The sequence below is a fragment of the Xiphophorus couchianus genome, chromosome 13 (assembly GCF_001444195.1).
Source record: "Xiphophorus couchianus chromosome 13, X_couchianus-1.0, whole genome shotgun sequence".
NCBI classification, from domain to species: domain Eukaryota; kingdom Metazoa; phylum Chordata; class Actinopteri; order Cyprinodontiformes; family Poeciliidae; genus Xiphophorus; species Xiphophorus couchianus.
In genome coordinates, this window is record NC_040240.1 from 151,429 (window position 1) to 168,612 (window position 17,184).

General features: G+C 44.0%; 1 protein-coding gene across 4 annotated transcripts in view; it reads right to left on the reverse strand.

Annotated features, from left to right (window-relative positions):
• The window catches only part of LOC114156682 (MAM domain-containing glycosylphosphatidylinositol anchor protein 2-like), a 217,929-nt gene that overhangs the window by 117,187 nt on the left and 83,558 nt on the right, over positions 1-17,184 (reverse strand). For all 4 annotated transcript variants that reach the window (XM_028037250.1, XM_028037249.1, XM_028037252.1 and 1 more), the window contains one exon: positions 5,333-5,465. In XM_028037250.1, the coding sequence (XP_027893051.1) occupies positions 5,333-5,465 (133 nt within the window). The remainder of the gene's footprint in view (positions 1-5,332; positions 5,466-17,184) is intronic.

A 17,184-nucleotide genomic window follows, 5' to 3' on the forward strand; every position in this document is an offset into this window, starting at 1 on the left:
TGATATTTTCTTCTGACTGTACTTTGCTTTGCTGTGGAATTTGACTTGCTATTTGTTTAATCTCTTTTGTTTTCTGTTCCTTCATATTTTCAAGACATCATTCCCAGCAGCCGCATGACACAGCGGAGCTGCGCTGACAGCCTCGATTCTCGGCTGTGCCAATTGGGCTCTCATCATAACCGAGTTCAGCTCCACTCCCAGATAAATGATCATCTGAGATGGAATAACCAAACTCTTTTCCCAGTTGATGGAAAATTCCAGGCTCAGCAAATGTGTTCCGGGACTGCATTGCGGCTTCCTCTCTGGACCGAGCCAGTAAAAGCAGGTCGTTCAGATAGAAGAGAACTCTCATCCCAGCCATGTGCAATGGCTGCAGCGCTGTTTCCACACATTTGGAAAACGTGCGCGGGGCGAGAGAATAACCAAATGGCAGATGGTTGTACTGATACTGGGTCCCCTGGAAGGAGAAGCGCAGATACTTCCGGTGTTTCAGGATGATGGGGACGTGGAAGTATGCGTCTTTTAAATCTATGGAGGTGAACCAGTCGTCCTGGTGAACATTTTTCAGCACTTGTCTGGTTGTTAGCATGTAGAATGGCATCTCCACGATCGAGCTGTTGAACAGGGACAGATCGAGAATGGGTCTCACTCCTCCTGGTTTTTTGGGGAACAGAAAATAGCGTGAATAAAACCCCGCATTTTCCTCTCCCTGGGTAACCATGGAAATTGCACCTTTCGCCACCAGTTCCTGCAGCTCTGACCTGAGAGTGGCGTTGTGCTCGAGAGATGGTAGAAGCTTCTCCACGATCCCTGTGAAAGGCGGAGGCCTGCCTCCAAACTGCAGCATGTAACCCCTGCTGATTAGCCAATCAGCAGAGTGCACACCGCCACTCTGAATAATGTTCTGAAAGCAGGCACACATTCATGTGAGGTGCTGTGGTTCGCATAAACTCCAGAGTCAGAGCCCCTACCGCCGTCCCCTGCCTTGGAGATTCTCCGGGGGAATATGGGGGGCTCAGCCAGAAAGGGCTGGTTGTTAGCCTCCATGCCATATATATGTCAGGCTGAGGGTAAACCCGCGCTCTTCCTGAAGGGGGGTTAGGGTGCTTAAGACGCCGTTTCGGCGCGGACCGCTGCCGGACAGATGACAGTCGCCACTCACAAGGTGAGATGAGTGCGAAGCTGCAGCCGGAATCACAGTAGGCTTTGACTGTTCACAGAACGCACTCTCAGATTCAGACTGCTCAGAAGAGACAGACTTATCAACTGAGACAGAAAAATTCTGTGTAGAAACCGCAGAGCTGCGGTGGCTCCTAGCTGTCTAGAAGCCGCCGGCTCACTGTGTGTGGGGAATGTGTGCGATGAAGCTGCTGTGAGATCAGCTATTATGACAGAGCTGGAACCTGCAGGAATTTTGCTCTCAGCAATATATTTGTGTTTTATTTCAAAACATTTGACCTTATCACACACATTCTCCCCAGCTAGTCACTTTTTTTTTTTTTTTTTTAATCAAGATGGCGCCGGCGAAGCTGGCTACCTGCAGACGCAGCTCCCGTCGTGTGTGTTTGTCTGTGTATATTTGCTGTAACCGATTAATGATCATTGCTTGAAGAACCCATGGATCATCAGTTGGGCTTTCCACAATGGCTGGATGTGGTTCTGTCGATGTTCTCCGCATTCGTCTGCTACTTTTTATACTCTTGGCTGCGGAGAACCTCGCCGAGCGGAGTAGCGGCATTGTTTGCTCGCGTGAACGGCTGATTGCGCTGTGTAAGCCTCTGCTGCTGCCCGGAGACGGGCCTGTGGTTCCGGAGGAGTTACGGAGGAGACGACGGGGCTGCGGGTCTGGAGTTAAACGGAGGTAGAAGAAGAGACGGCGCAGGCCAGCGTTACCGGCGATTATTGTGGGGAACGTGAGGTCTTTGGGAAATAGGACAGACGAACTCACGGCACTGGTTAGGACCCAGAAGGAGTACTGGGAGTGCAGTATCTTCTGCTTCACGGAAACCTGGCTACACTCGCTTATTCCGGACTACAGCGTGGAGGTTCCTGGATTTTCATTGGTGCGGGGGACAGGGACTTGTCCAAGAGTCGGAAGAAGAGGGGCGGCGGGATTGCACTTATGTGAGTGAGAGGTGGTGTAATCCCGGTCATGTTAACGTGAAGGAACAGATTTGTAGCCCGGACATTGAACTTCTGGCTGTGGGAATGCGGCCGTGTTATTTACCGAGGGAGTTTACGTCCGCCATTTTGATCGCTGTTTACATTCCCCCATCAGCTGATGCAGCGGTGGCCTGTGACGTCATCAGCTCTACCGCAGCCAAACTCCAGACTAAACACCCGGATGTTGTTATTGTGTCTTGTCTCTTGTCTTGTCTCTATGCTGTAACTGCGAAGTAATTTCCCTGCTGGGATGAATAAAGTATTTCTATTCTATTCTATTCTATTCTAAACACACACGACGGGAGCTGCGTCTGCAGGCAGCCAGCTGCACCGGCGCCATATTGACGAAAAAAAAATTATATCACGCATTCCTAGTTTACAATAAGAATAACAAAGAAACATCACAGCATCTTAGAGCTCTGCCCACCTGATATATCTTTTCTGTGCAGTAGTGGCAGCTTGATCTACTTGCTTTTGGCAATGCCAGCTGTGGTTAGGCTGCTTCCCTATATTAGAATAGAATAGAATAGAAGTACTTTATTCATCCCAGCAGGGAAATTACTTCGCAGTTACAGCATAGAGACAAGACACAATAACAACTACCACTGAGTAGTAGTTGTAGATAAAATAAAAAATAAAATATAAAATGCTATAAATTGTAAAAATATAAAATGCTGTTAATATAAAAAGCAACTTAAGAGCAGTCCTTGCAAAGATTCAAAAAATGCAGATACAGTATGTATATGTAAATATATGTACAGCAAGTGTGCCACAGTGCAGTTGTGCAAAATTGGACTGATTAGTGCAGAACAATGATTTAGCTTTTATTGTAAAATGAGATGACATGTGGCAGGAAGGATTTCCTGTATCTGTCCCTACGACAGCGGAGCTGGAGCAGCCTATGTGAGAAGGTGCTCCGCTGTCTGTCCACTATGTTGTGGAGAGGGTGCTGTTTATTGTCCATAATAGACAGAACCTTCTTCAGTGTCCTCCTCTCCACCACAGTTTCCAGGGACTCCAGCCTTAGTCCCAGTACACAGCCAGCTTTCCTGATGATTTTGTCTAGTCTATTAGAGTCGCTGGCTCTGATGCTGCTTCCCCAACACACAGCAGCAAAGAAGATGGCACCGGCAACAACACTGTGATAAAAGGTCTCCAACATCTTGCTGCACACATTGAAGGATCTCAGCTTCCTTAAAAAATAGAGTCTGCTCATCCCCTTCTTGCACACAGCGTCAGTGTTAGATGCCCAGTCCAGTCTGTTGCCGATTACAACTCCCAGGTATTTGTAATCCTCCACCTCCTCCACCACTTCCCCTTTGATCTTCAGTGGCTGAGAAGATGTCTTCTTCCTTCTGAAGTCAATCACCATCTCTCTGGTCTTACTAATGTTGAGCCTCAGGTGATTCTGCTCAGACCACTCCACAAAGCTGTCCACCAGTGTCCTGTACTCCCCCTCTCCTCCATCCCCTATACACCCGACAACCGCTGAGTCATCAGAAAACTTCTGTAGGTGACATGACTCAGAGTTGTAATGGAAATCAGTGGTGTACAAGGTGAAGAGAAAGGGAGAAAGCACAGTTCCCTGTGGAGCTCCTACGTCACTGACCACCACATCAGACAGGACACTGCCCAGACGGACAAACTGTGGCCTGCCTGTCAAGTAGTCAGTAACCCAGGAGATCACTGAGTCGTTGACACCCATCCTTCCCAGCTTCTCACCCAGCAGCAGAGGCTGGATGGTGTTGAAGGCACTGGAGAAATCAAAGAATGTGATTCTCACAGTGTCTCCTCCACCATCCAGGTGCGACAGTGCTTGTTGCAGCAGGAAGATGATGGCATCGTCAACTCCTAAGTGGGGCTGGTAGGCAAATTGCAGGGGGTCTAGAAACGTCCTCACCTGAGGCCTCAGCTGGGCCAGGACCAGTCTCTCCATGACCTTCATCACATGAGATGTGAGAGCAACTGGTCTGTAGTCCTCTGGGTCGGCTGGCCTTGGCTTCTTGGGAACAGGAACCACATGTGATGTCTTCCACTGCAGCAGGACTCTCTCCAGCCTCAAGCTCAGGTTGTACATGTGTGCCAGTACAGGGGACAGCTGGATGGAGCAGGTCTTCAGGATCCGTGGTGTAATGCCATCAGGTCCTGCAGCCTTCCCCTGGTGTAATCGCTCCAACTGTCTCTTAACCTGGCCTGTAGTCACCGTTAGCTGGGGGTAGGTGTTGTTGTCTACAGTGGAGATGGGGCAGGAGAGGGGAGGTGGGGGGCTGAAGGAGAGGTGGTGTGCTGGAGAATGCCGGTAGGTGGATTGAACAACTTGGGGCAGTGTGGATGTGTGGGGGGATGGTGGTGGTATGGGAGTAGCAGGAGGTGAGCTGAACCTGTTGAAAAACTGGTTTGCTCTCTCCAGGCTCCCAGATGTCTGTGTGTCCTTCCCTTTCATCCCAGCGATGTTCTTCATTCCTTTCCACACATCTCTCACACTGTTCTGCTCGAGTTTGGACTCAAGCTTCCTCCTGTAGTTGTCCTTGCATGTCCTCAGTGTCTCTCTGAGTTCACGCTGGACTCTCCTCTGCTCCTCCTTATCTCCTGACCTGAAAGCCATCTTCTTTTTGTTTAAAAGTGCCTTCAGGTCACTGGTAATCCAGTGTTTGTTGTTGGAGAAGCAACGCACGGTCCGGGCTGGCATGACAGCGTTCTCACAGAATCTGATGTAGTCCGTGATGCAGTCAGACATGTTGTCGATGTCCTCCCCATGAGGCCCACAGAGCACATCCCAGTCTGTCGACCCAAAGCAGTCCTGCAGTGCCTCAGCTGCCTCCTGTGTCCACCTCCTCACCGTCCTGATGTGCACATATATTGCTAGATTTTATTTTATTTTTGCTTAATAAAGAGTTTAATTATTTCCTGTCTGTGTTTCCCTCTCTGTTGTTACAACTACATGATCACTGAGATAACTAAAATGCAGAATTATTATGTGAATTTCTAGTATCAAAACATGAAATAAAAATCATTTTTATTAGAACTAATAAGAATGTTTAATTGGAATTTTAAAAATCCGGAATCTTACTTTTAAAGGTTTGCCCCCCTTATAGGAGTATAATATTTAAATAAAGAAATACACATGCAGATAGTGTTTGATTGTTCCAATTCCTGAGTGCTTTCATACCTGTCCTGTTGTTGAGAACGAAGTGGGTACTTCTGTCTCTAATGCCACAGGAATTCTTCACAGAAGCAAAACAGGTGTAGTCAGCATAATCCTGCAGACGTAGATTTTTCAGCTTCAAGATCTTCGTCTGACCCTGACAAAAAAATCACATGTCAAAACATTATGTATCTGTCTGAGACATTTTATTGAAAAATAAGTCACTTTTTTCCTCGTTTGCTTATATTATTACAATCATACTTATGGAGGATTTTTCTGCCATGATTCAAGAGCACACATTTAAATTTTGAAAGCAGGACTTCATGTCTTTCCTCTCAAAACTTGTAATGCTTGTACTGAAAATGTCTGCTCTCTTTCAAATATTCACTGTGCTTTCTCAAACCTTTCTCCTTGCGCTCAAAACTTGTCTTTGCTCTGATCAAATTGTTGCAACCTGCACCACTAACTGGGTGTAGGGCGAAACAATTACCTTAGCTTTCTGCTTCATGTTATGATAAATATTTGGCAGCAGGACGCAACTGATCGCTAACAGCTACTGATCTTAGGCTGTAGCTTTGGTTGTTCATGCAACCAAATAAAATGGATCCACAGAAACAACCATGTTACAACTTAGTCACGACATATCCGTATGTACGTACATACATACATACACACACAGGCATACCCTGAAGGCAACAAACGCACCCAGTATAGAGCTTTGGAACGTGACGTCACTGCTGTAGGCGTAGGGATATGAGTGCCATCTTGTATGGCCATAAACATAACCGACAAAATGACTGTCTCACAGATATTTCGAATTTTTGAATCTAAGTTAATTAAAATGAATTAGCAATGGTTCGAACTTGCTGCGTTATTGGAAGTAATGTCCGATCACATGACTGAAACGGTAAAAAGATGGAAAACGGACTTTAGTTTCACCTCTTTTCTGCCTGTAAACAACACGAGGAGGCTAAGCTATCGGAGCTAACGAAAAGGAGATGGATGCCCCGGGTATCAGCGGTGAGACATCCTGATACTACGTTCTCCAACATCCCAAGTTATCTACGAGTTTGCTCCGGACATGTCCATTCTGGTGAGTGTCTAAATTCGCTTTGTTGGTGTTGTGTCAAAACTTTTTGCTATGATTTTGTCCGGGTTTACTCATGTTCAGTTATGTTGAATTCATTTAAGTGAGTCAACCTTATTTACGTTTGGCTGATATTTTTTATGTAGCATAGTCTGAGTTTTGTCAGTGAACATCGAGGTTATTCCATTATTAAATTGATTGTTATCAAATTTACAGTATTAATACTGATGTGTGTTCCGATATGTCCTCTTCAAGGCAAACTGACGTATGAAATGGATTAGATCAATCCAGACTGAATCTGGGTCACTGCGAGGTAAACACCACAACATGGAACCGACATGCACGTCAATTAAAGAGGCGGTACAGCAAAACCACGGTGGATCAACAAGTTACAGAGACTGTTTTCATGATTTACCCCAGAAGAGGTAAATAAAACACAGTAGCGGAGGCTATAGAGGAGGAGCGAGTTGGAGAGGCTGAGGAGGAAACCCCAGGAGAGAAGCTCAGCAAGGCTGCGCACTCTGAAGAGGAACATGAACCATTTGTGTTGAATTATGTGGTCAGTTGGAAGTGGCTGTTTTCTGTCATTTCATAATTTAATGTGGTAAAAATTCATGAAACGTTTGATTCAAGCACTTCAAGTTGCATGTAAACAGGTGATGAAATGAATCACATTTTAAGTAAAAATTTGATATTTAAAATGTTTCAAGTAATAAACATACATGTAATGAAAGATTATATTTTAAATAAACATTTTGATTAAAGTAAACAATTATATTCAAATTTGCAGTAAACATTTAATGAAACAAGCAAACCAGATGAAAGAGCCCATCTTTAAACATTTAATGTGTAATTAAACAATTCAGAGTAATAAAGGTGACAAGTAAATGTTATGAAATAGATCATCACACTTTAAGTAAATATTTGATGTATTTAACATATTTCAGGTAAGAAGTGAACATGTAATGAAATAGATCCTGTCTTAGAATTTTATGTAATTGAACATTACAAGTAACAAATGTGATGATCATCTGAGGTAATACATTTTATGAAAATGTTTTAAAAATATTTTTTAAATATAAAATTCGTTAAACAAAAAAAGGGGTCAAAGTGTAATAAAGATGATCTATACAGTCTAGTAGAATAATTTCACACTTATTTTGAGTTAATGGGGCACGATTTGGAGGCTATTGAAGAAAACATATTATTTAATATTAAAATTATTTATCCATCCATTTTCTTACACCCTTGTCCCTAGTGGGGTCGGGAGGTGCTGCTGCCTCTCCAGCTAATGTTCCGGGCGAGAGACGGGGTCACCTGGACAGGTTGCCAGTCTGTCAATTAAAATTTTAATAGAGGATAGTGTGCCTAGTGTTATAGCATGAATTACCAATTTTTTGTATTAGTTGATCACAAGGCATTTATTTTCAAGAGTGTTTGGTTGGAAACTGGCGGTCCCAATGCAAACCTCCGAGCTCTTGAGGAGGGAGCAGTAGAGAACAGTTGGCCAGAATTAGCGTTCATAAATAGGATCAACCTCGAGCTAAACGCTCCTTACTCCGCGGAGCGGGAATATCCAATATCCAACTTGAAAACAACTTCACTGCGGTCGGTAGCACAATGAAAACGCCGGAAAAAGTTTGCTTTGTTCTGTGGCCATACAAGATGGCGCCCAGCGACGTAAACGTCACACGCAGTGATGTCACTTCCAAAGCTCTATAACACTTTTATTATGTCAGCTGAAAGGTTGCTAGGCAACGGTACTTTTTTGTTTCAAGTGTGAGCAGAAAATTATTCGCAAGTGAACAGAAAGGTTTGCAAGTGGAAATTTGATCCGAGCAGAGTATGAGACAGATAATCTGAAAAAACTCAGCTCCTCTGCCTTCTCCCAGTGATAAATGCAGACATGCAGGATCTAACCCCTAACTTCCACTGCATCTCGTTCCACTCTGTTTCACTAGCACTTTGCAGGCAGACCACAGCCATTCTGGACCACCTTAATTTACACTGCTTGCATCCCTTCTCAGCTCAAATCACAGAGGTGCTACAAGAGCATCCAAGGGAAATGTGTCAAGTTGTGTGATTCTTATAGTGGACCGAAAAGCAGGAGGCAGAGGGTCAAGTAGATTTTGGGGATTTAATGAAAAAACCATGAAGAAAAAGCTTACAAAGACCACAGGGAACACAGGAGTCACAGTAGAACAAAACAATAATCGAGGGAAAGAAACAGTAGAGAATCAACAGGGTATAATGAGAGGAACGGGTAAGGAATGCAATGCAAAGCGACGGATGCAGTGGAGAAAAGTTGTCACCACTGGACTCTAAAGCAGTGGAAGCACATTCTCTGAAGTGACAAATTGTGCATCTCCATCTGGCAATCTGATGGATGAATCTGGGTTTGGTGGTTGCCAGGAGAACGGTACAGTACTTATCTGATTGCATTGTGCCAAGTGTAAAGTTTGGTGGAGGGAGGATTGTGGTGTGGGGTTGTTTTTTAGGAGATGGGCTTGGCCCCTTAGTGAAAGGAACTGTGAATGCTTCAGCATACCAAGACATTTTCACAATTCCATGCTCCCAACTTTGTGGGAACAGTTTGGAACTGCCCCTTTGCTCTGAGAGCCAGGCCTTCTTGTTCAACATCATTATGTGACCTCACAAATGCGCTTCTGGACAAATGGTCAAAAATCCCCATAATATATATATATATATATATATATCAGATCAAGACCGGTCTAGAATACTGTAGTATTCTAATTACAGGCCAATCTCCATCCTCCCATTCATCAGCAAATCTATTGAAAAACCTGTTTCAATGGTTAAATAGCTTCCTAACAGCAACCGACCATTGATGTCCTTCAGTCTGGTTTTTGTGCTCATTACAGTACTGAGACTGGCCTAGTCAAAGTGTTCAATGGCATACATATAAACACAGACTGTGGAAGAACCACAGTGCTGGTTCTGTTGGACCTCAGTGCAGCTTTTGACACTGTTGATCATGACATATTACAGAAATGACTGGAGAGTTCGGTCAGACTCTCCGGGCCACTGCTCAACTGGTTTGAATCTTACATAAAAAACAAGGATTTCTTTGTTTCAATAGGTAACTTCTCATCAAAGCGGACAGAAGTCACATGCGGGATACCCCAAGGCTCAATCCTAGGACCATTCTTATTCAATATGTACAGTATATGCTCCAGTGACGTGCGGTCAGGGGAGGCAGGTGAGGCTCTGCCTCACCTGTCATCATGGAAAAATAATATATAATGATAAAATCATTTATATTGCCATTTTCACCCTGTGGTTTGTACTGTAAAGTATTTATTTTTTATTTAGCTTAACCAATTTTGATTGTTTTTTCTTCAAAATCACAGAATTTTTGCATTTTCCCATTCAAATGCTTGGAAGTGCAGCTGTTGAGGCAGCAGTGAGCTGAGCCTCACCTGGGATTGATCAAATCTCTCTCTAACCTCACTGGCTGCCATTCTATGGGAGCATGCTCCTCCTGTCTGTTTGTTGCCAATAAAATGGTTAAAAACATTTAATATATGAACTGGTTTTCCATAATTTAGCTTATGTATATAATGTACAGTGTTTTTTGTCACTAACTGTGTGTGTAACGTGTTTCCTGTGCTGAGAAGAGATCAGAAATGGCAGAGAACAGATTCGAGGTGAGGCAAGCAGTTCTCCTGCCTCATGGTAGGGGGCGCTCATGATTCCAGACATTGTGACTCCAACTGCAGAGTAAGATCGAGTAACAACTAGCTAGCCATACAGTAAAGTGCAGCGATATATTTAGAGTTTTCTCCTCATACCACAGCAATCACTTATTAATAATAACAAAATAAACATTAAGCCTAAAACCATACTACTGCAACAGACTGAATGTTCTGCTCTTTGTGTGGGAAATATTTCAGTTTTTTTGTAGTTGTCAGTTGCTATGGGTAGCTGTGCTGATACAGAGAGCGAGAAAGACGTAGTTGTACTGTTTTAGTTGTACTTGAATGATTTTTCCCTTTGCTGTGGAGCACAACACAAAATTAATAATATCTACATTTCCAAGTTTGATGCAGGTGGTCTATATTTGTAAATTTGATTATGATTAAGTCAGTGCCTCACCAGCTATGAACCTCACCGCACGTCACTGATATGCTCCCACTAGTTCAAGTTATAGCAGAAAATAAGATTAGCTACCATAGCTATGTAGATGATACAGAGCTCTGCATTACAATGTCACAATGTGACTCAGAACCCATTAAAGCACTCAACAGATGCTTAGAACAGATAAATGTGTGGATGTACCAAAACTTTCTTCAGCTGAACAGAAACAATAACTGAAGTTATTATCTTTGGACCTAAAGGGATCTAGAGTCAGTGCACAGCTTCAGTTATTACAGCTAGAAACTAGTGATCAGGCATGAAATCTGGGAGTAGTGATGGACTCTGACCTGAACCTTCAGAGCCACATGAAGACAGTTACAAAGTCGGCCTTCAATCACCTAAAGAACATTTCCAGGATTAAATGACTAATGTCTCAGCGAGATCTAGAGAAACTCATCCACGCATTGGGGGATGTACTAACATCCTTCCACTGGCTCCCTGTCTCAGACAATAGACTATAAAATACTGTTGCTAGTTTTTAAATCACTGAACAACTTAGCACCACAGTACATTAAATATCTGCTGTTGTGTCAACCTTCCAGACCCCTCAGGTCTTCTGGTTCTGGTTCTGCTCTGCATCCTCAGAACCAAAACCAAACATGGAGAAGCAGCATTTAGCTTCTATGCACCACAAATCTGGAACAAACTTCAAATGGTAAAAAACACTGAGTGCCTTTAAAAACCCAAGTGTTTAGAGTTGCTTTTGAAAGAATTAACAATGGCACTTGACAAAATGTTTCAATTGTTAACTGTGTGTTCTATGAATTTGTATTGTTGTGTTTTTAATCATATAAAGCACTTAGAAATGTCTTGCTGGTGAAATGTGCTATGCAAATGAAATTTGATTGATTGAAATCTGTTGTATGAGGGACAAGAGGAAGGGAGAGAGAACAGTCCTTTGTGGAGGCCCTGTGTTGCTGGCAACACTGTGACACACAGTGTTGAAGGTGCATGTACTGTAATCTGCCAGTCAAATAGACCAGTCAGTGACTGACATCTCTCTGTTTATCTATATGCAGAAAGAGGCACAGACAAAACTATAGCATTAGGGTTAGGGTAGCCTAAATCCTTAAGGCTCCAGATCGAATAAAACTCACCCAAAGGTTTACGCACATGCCCCAGCTCCGGGTCAGGCTTTTGGTTTGGACCAAATCTGCTTAAAAATGAAATAAGAGTTCTATATATGTGCCACAGCTGGAGAATGGCGTATTTATAGAACTGTCTCGACGTTTTCTTTCCAATGGGCCGTTGGGATGAAAATGTAAAAAACATCGGGGCCCAAGTCTGTTTACCGGTACCGAACAAATGCTCACCTATATTTTGCCAAAAGCAGAAAATTTTTGCTGTCAAGTCAAAAAATAATTGCACAAATAGTAGGTTTTTTTCTTTTTGCTCGTCCAAAAACACGCTGTGCAAAGAAGGCAAGATAGGGAAAATATTTCAAATGACTCAAACATCAGGCCCATGGAGTTATTTTCAGGAAGTCACAGAAATTAATTTCTGTAAAAATTGGTTCTTTTTATTTGTTTTATCTTCAAAATCGATGGCTACTTATTGTTGTCAGGTGTTTGCTGACTATTGAAATTGGTTTTTGTTTGCAGAAAATTAAAGTTTAATCATGGTGTTTTTTATCGTATCGTTTTTATTGCAAAAATATTGTCAGTAGTCTGGCAGATCATCTGTCCCACTCAGAAATCTTTTGCCCACACAAATATGCAGACAAATATATTCTGAGTCCTATTTTGGCTTTAGACCCAGAACATCCAGATGAAGAGGATTAGGGCCACTGAAAAAAAAAAACAACAAAAAAAAAAACAAAGTTCTGACTTTAATCTCAGAATTTTGACTTTCATCTCAGAATTCTGACTTTATGATTTATGGGCACTGGTGGGAACCAGCTTTTAATGACCAAGATGCTAGTTGTGCAGGAGGACAATGAACTATCTGGAGGAACATGGTTTGGATTGGATTTAAGTCAGCTTTTCCGTGTCCGAGGGGTCTTCGAAGATGGCATTTCTTTAATTAAAGAACAAAAGGTGAGTAAAACAAGATGAATAGTTTAATGTGTAGTGTAATGGCTATAGCTAGCTGTTAGCATGTTTTAAGCTTACATTGACGGAGGAATTAACGTGTCTCACAATGTTACATCACACACGTTTAATAAAGGTTGTAAACAGCTGTTGTATGCTGGAATTATACCTGATTCGGTTGTTTCATTTTATTTTATTGTTTGTTTAGTTGAAAGTTTTCCAAGGAAAATTTATAGCAGAGTCTATGTTACAGATATAGTGACCAATATGATTGGCGTGTCAATAACTTTTACTTCAGCGAGAGAAAGGTGAATCGGTTGTTCTGATCGTGGGACGTCCTCACCGTTTAGCTAACACCAACTGATGTGCACTGCTATGTTAGTGGTACAATGTTGGAAAAAGATGGAAACTGTTTCATAATCACAAAATCATTTTCCTGCACTGTATGTGTCGTCTCAAGATTGAAATTTCATCACATACCCTGTGCAAATAGTACAGTTATCGTCCAGATGCAGAAATGTTATAGGCTGCAGTTGTAATTCACTAAATCTAAATTAATGTAATGTAATGTAATTCTTAACTTCACTGAAAAAAGTAATCAAAACATAAAGACATCACAAGAGGGTGAAAAGAAGATCTGTCTCTCTCTTTAATAGAGTTGTTAGGATGAATGAGATCCTCCAAACTTTTAGATGCTTCTAAATAGCCTAATGTATCTTTGAGATTCTCACTGAGTGCTTGCATAAACGCTTCTTTAAGTGCCTTAGTGTTCTATTCAGAATCTACAGTTAACTTCACAATGTTGATGTTGACGTTAGCAACTGTCAGGCAGTCTATGAAGAAGCCAATTGTTTGTGGACCTAAGTGGGGGGATTCAGACTTCCTTCTCCCCAGCCACTTGGTACCGTTCCTTAGGGAGAATCCCAAGACATTCCCAGGTCAGCTGGGAAGTCACTCCATCTTGTCCTGGGTTTTCCTGTGGGTCTCCTCGCTGTGGAACATGCCTGGAATACCTTATTAAGGCTCCTAACCACCTCAACTGTCTCCTCACAACATGCAGAAGCAGTGGCTTTACTCTGAGTCCCTCCCAGATGACCAAGCTTCTCACCTTAGCTCTAAAGGAGAGCCCAGACACCCTGCAGAGAAAATTAATTTTAACCCTCTCAGCACTCTTCACCATGACAGACTGGTACATCCTCCACTTCACTGCAGACTCTGCACCAATCTGCATGCTCCCTGGACTGCCACCTAGTGGAGGGGTTTCAGTGTCCCAATGATCCAAGGAACTATACTGCTTGAGGCATCAGGCAGTATAGTTAGATAAGATAAGATAAGATAAATCTTTATTGTCATTGTCACAAGGACAACGAAATTTAAAAGGTGCCATCAGTCAGTGCATATGCTTAAAAACAAAAAATAACTGTCTCACAATTCACACACAATGTAAGAATTAACAAATAACTGATAAAAAAAACAACAACTAACTAATAAATAAGAACAGCCACATTCTCACATACATCATTTATGATGATTAATGGTTGTTTTCGATTGCATTTAGTTTTGTTATTGCTATCGGGTAAAAACTGTCTCTGAGACAGTTGGTTCTTGTTCTGGTTGCTCTGTATCTTCTGCAGATACAACACATCACATCCTTTGTGATGTGTTGTGCTTTTCTTAGCAGTCGCTGTGCAAGTCCTCCAGTGAGGGGAGAGGGCAGCCAATGATTTTTTGGGCTGTATTCACAACCCTCTGGAGAGCTTTCCTTTGAGCCGTAGTGCTGCTGTTAAACCATACGCAGATGCAGTAAGTATGCTCTCTATGGAGCACTTGTAGAAGGACACCAGCAGCTTCTCCTTGATGTTGTTCCTCCTGAGAACCCTCAGGGCCTTTTTTATCAGCTCGAAGGTGTTCATGTTCCATGTGAGGCCCTGCTCAATGTGGACCCCCAGGAAATGGAACCCTCTGCTACCCTCTCCACACATTTTCCCCCAATGGTTAGTGGTGTAATGTCCGTTTTATTCCTCCTGTAATCTATTATGAGTTCTTTTGTCTTTGAGTTGTTGAGGAGCAGATTGTTCTCCCTGCACCACTGCAACAGCCACTCCACCTCACCCCTGTAGGCGGACTCGCCGCCTCCTGAGATGAGCCCCACCACTGTGGTGTCATCAGCAAACTTGATGATGGTGTTGCTGTGGTGGGCAGAGGTGCAGTCGTATGTGTACAGACAATAGAGCAGGGGGCTCAGCACAGTCAGTAAGCTCAGAATTCATATGCAGGTGGAGTGAGGGAGGCCCAGGTCCCCCAATTTGTCCACCAGTCTGTGAGGGAGGATGGTATTAAAAGCAGAGCTGTAGTCTACAAAGAGCATCCGCACATAGCTCCCCTGCTGCTCCAGATGTGACAGAGCAGCATGGAGGGCTGTGATCACAGCGTCCTCTGTGGATCTGATGGCTCTGTTGTGCAACCTGTCACCCAAGGCAGACAGGTTCTTTGAAGAGGGAGCAGACAAAGTCCAGTCCAAAGACCCCTTTCAATGAGTAAAATCAATGGAATCATTGTTCTTTTATCGGATGAGTGTCACTGGGGCCCCACTCTGGACCCAGGCCTGAAGGTGGGGCACACTGGCAAGTGTCTGGTGGCCAGGCTTTCACACATGGAGCACAGCTAAGTATAGCATGAAGAGGAGATGTGGGTCCCCCTTCTCTCACCCCCTGTGACAAGGGCCAAAGGAGTTTGTGCAATGTGTGATGGGTAGGGACCTTGGTGGTCCTTGGCTACAGAAGCTGGGTCTCGGGACATGGGATGTCACCTCTCAGGTCAGGAGCCTGAGCTGGTTTATGAGGTGGAGAGGTTCTGGCTAGAACCTAGCTGATTATTTTAGAGGTGAGTCTGAAATAATAAGACTCACCTCAACACACCTAGGCCACAGTTTGATGATTGACTTTGTTATGGTCTCATGTAATCTGTGGTCACATGTCTTGGACACTTGGATGAAGAGATAGGAGAGTGGTGCATTGACCACTATGTGGTGGTGAGGTGGCTCCAATGGTGGGGGAGGATGCCATAATCTAGCAGGCCCAAATATTTTGTGAGGGTCTGCTGGGAATGCCTGGCAGAGTCCCCTGTGAGTCAGAGCTTTAACTCTCACCTCCAGGAGAACTTTGAACATGTTACAGTGTAGGTGGAGGACATTTGCTCCTTTCCCTCTGGCTCTACTTCAGCAGCCCCAGTCTGCTCTTGTCAGCTGAAGAAATTATGTTTCGACAGACCTATCTAGGCCTGTAGCAGGGAGACATCTCCTAGTGGTGAGGGGTATTGCGCGCTGCCTGCAAGTGTCCTACAACATGTGTTGTGTTTCATAACAAAAGTTACGACTGTAACTATGGTTCTATGAATCCCGGATGAACGCCAGAGGTGTTGCTTAAAGCACTGAATGATCACTCTTGTGCATGCACAGGTCAAGAATCTTATACCAACATGGTCACATGTGACCCCCGGTGACACCGGTAAGTATATATAATCACGTGACAATGACAGCTCAGTCCCTTAATCTTCTCGCGAAACACAATGATTCCGAGGGACCGAGCGCTTTGGTGGTCATCCAGGATTCATAGAACCGTAGTTACAGTCGTAATTTTCGTTCTATTTCATCCCTACTGACCGCCAGAGACGATGCTTAAAGCACTGGATGACGATTACCAACAGAGTCCTGAGGAATCACACAGAAAAGAAACAACCCCAAAAACATGCCCACCTCACTGGGATGATGACGATGCGCACTGGGATAGGATCCCCTCCAATGGGTGAAAGGCAGCCAAGTTAACCCTGTAAAACCTAGCAAAAGTATTTGGGGATGACCAAGAGGCTGCTGCACATATAGCCTCCAGAGTGACCCCAGTCATAGCAGCCCATGATACACTAATGCTCCTGGTGGAATGGCACCATACACCAGCAAGGGGTTGGTGGCCCTGTAGAACGTACGCTTGTTCCACCAAGTCCACAATCCAACGTGCAAGACACTGTTTAGAAAGGGTCTGCCCCTTGCAGGGCTCTGCATAGCAAACAAACAGACTATCAGACAGCCGAAGAGAAGCTGTGAGTCTGACATATGCTTCCAGTGCCCAAACAGGGCAGAGAGGCTCATCAGGCCCACCTGCATCAAGGCAAGCAAGCTGGAGGGGCACAGAGTGGCTCGCAGATGAGGCCACCTTAGGGAGAAATGCAACAGCAGGCCAAAGAGTAACGCCAGAACCAGCTGGGTTCCAACGGCAACAGGACTCATGAACAGACATCGCATGTAGTTCACACACCCGCTTCGCCGAAGCCATGGCGAGGAGAAAAGCTGTCTCTTTTGACACACGCTCAAGGCTCACCTCTGCCAACGGTTCAAATGGAGGAGATCACAGGGCAGCGAGGACGAGCGAGGTCCCACACAGGCACGACAGGGCGTGTGGGAGGGCACCTCTCAGAAACAAAGAAACATACCTGTTACGGCCTATTGTCTCCACTCACCACAGTATGTCAGCAAGAGATGGCAGCAACATAAACTTTCAAAGTGGATGGAGACCGACCTTGAGAAAGCAGTGCTTGAAGGAAGGTTA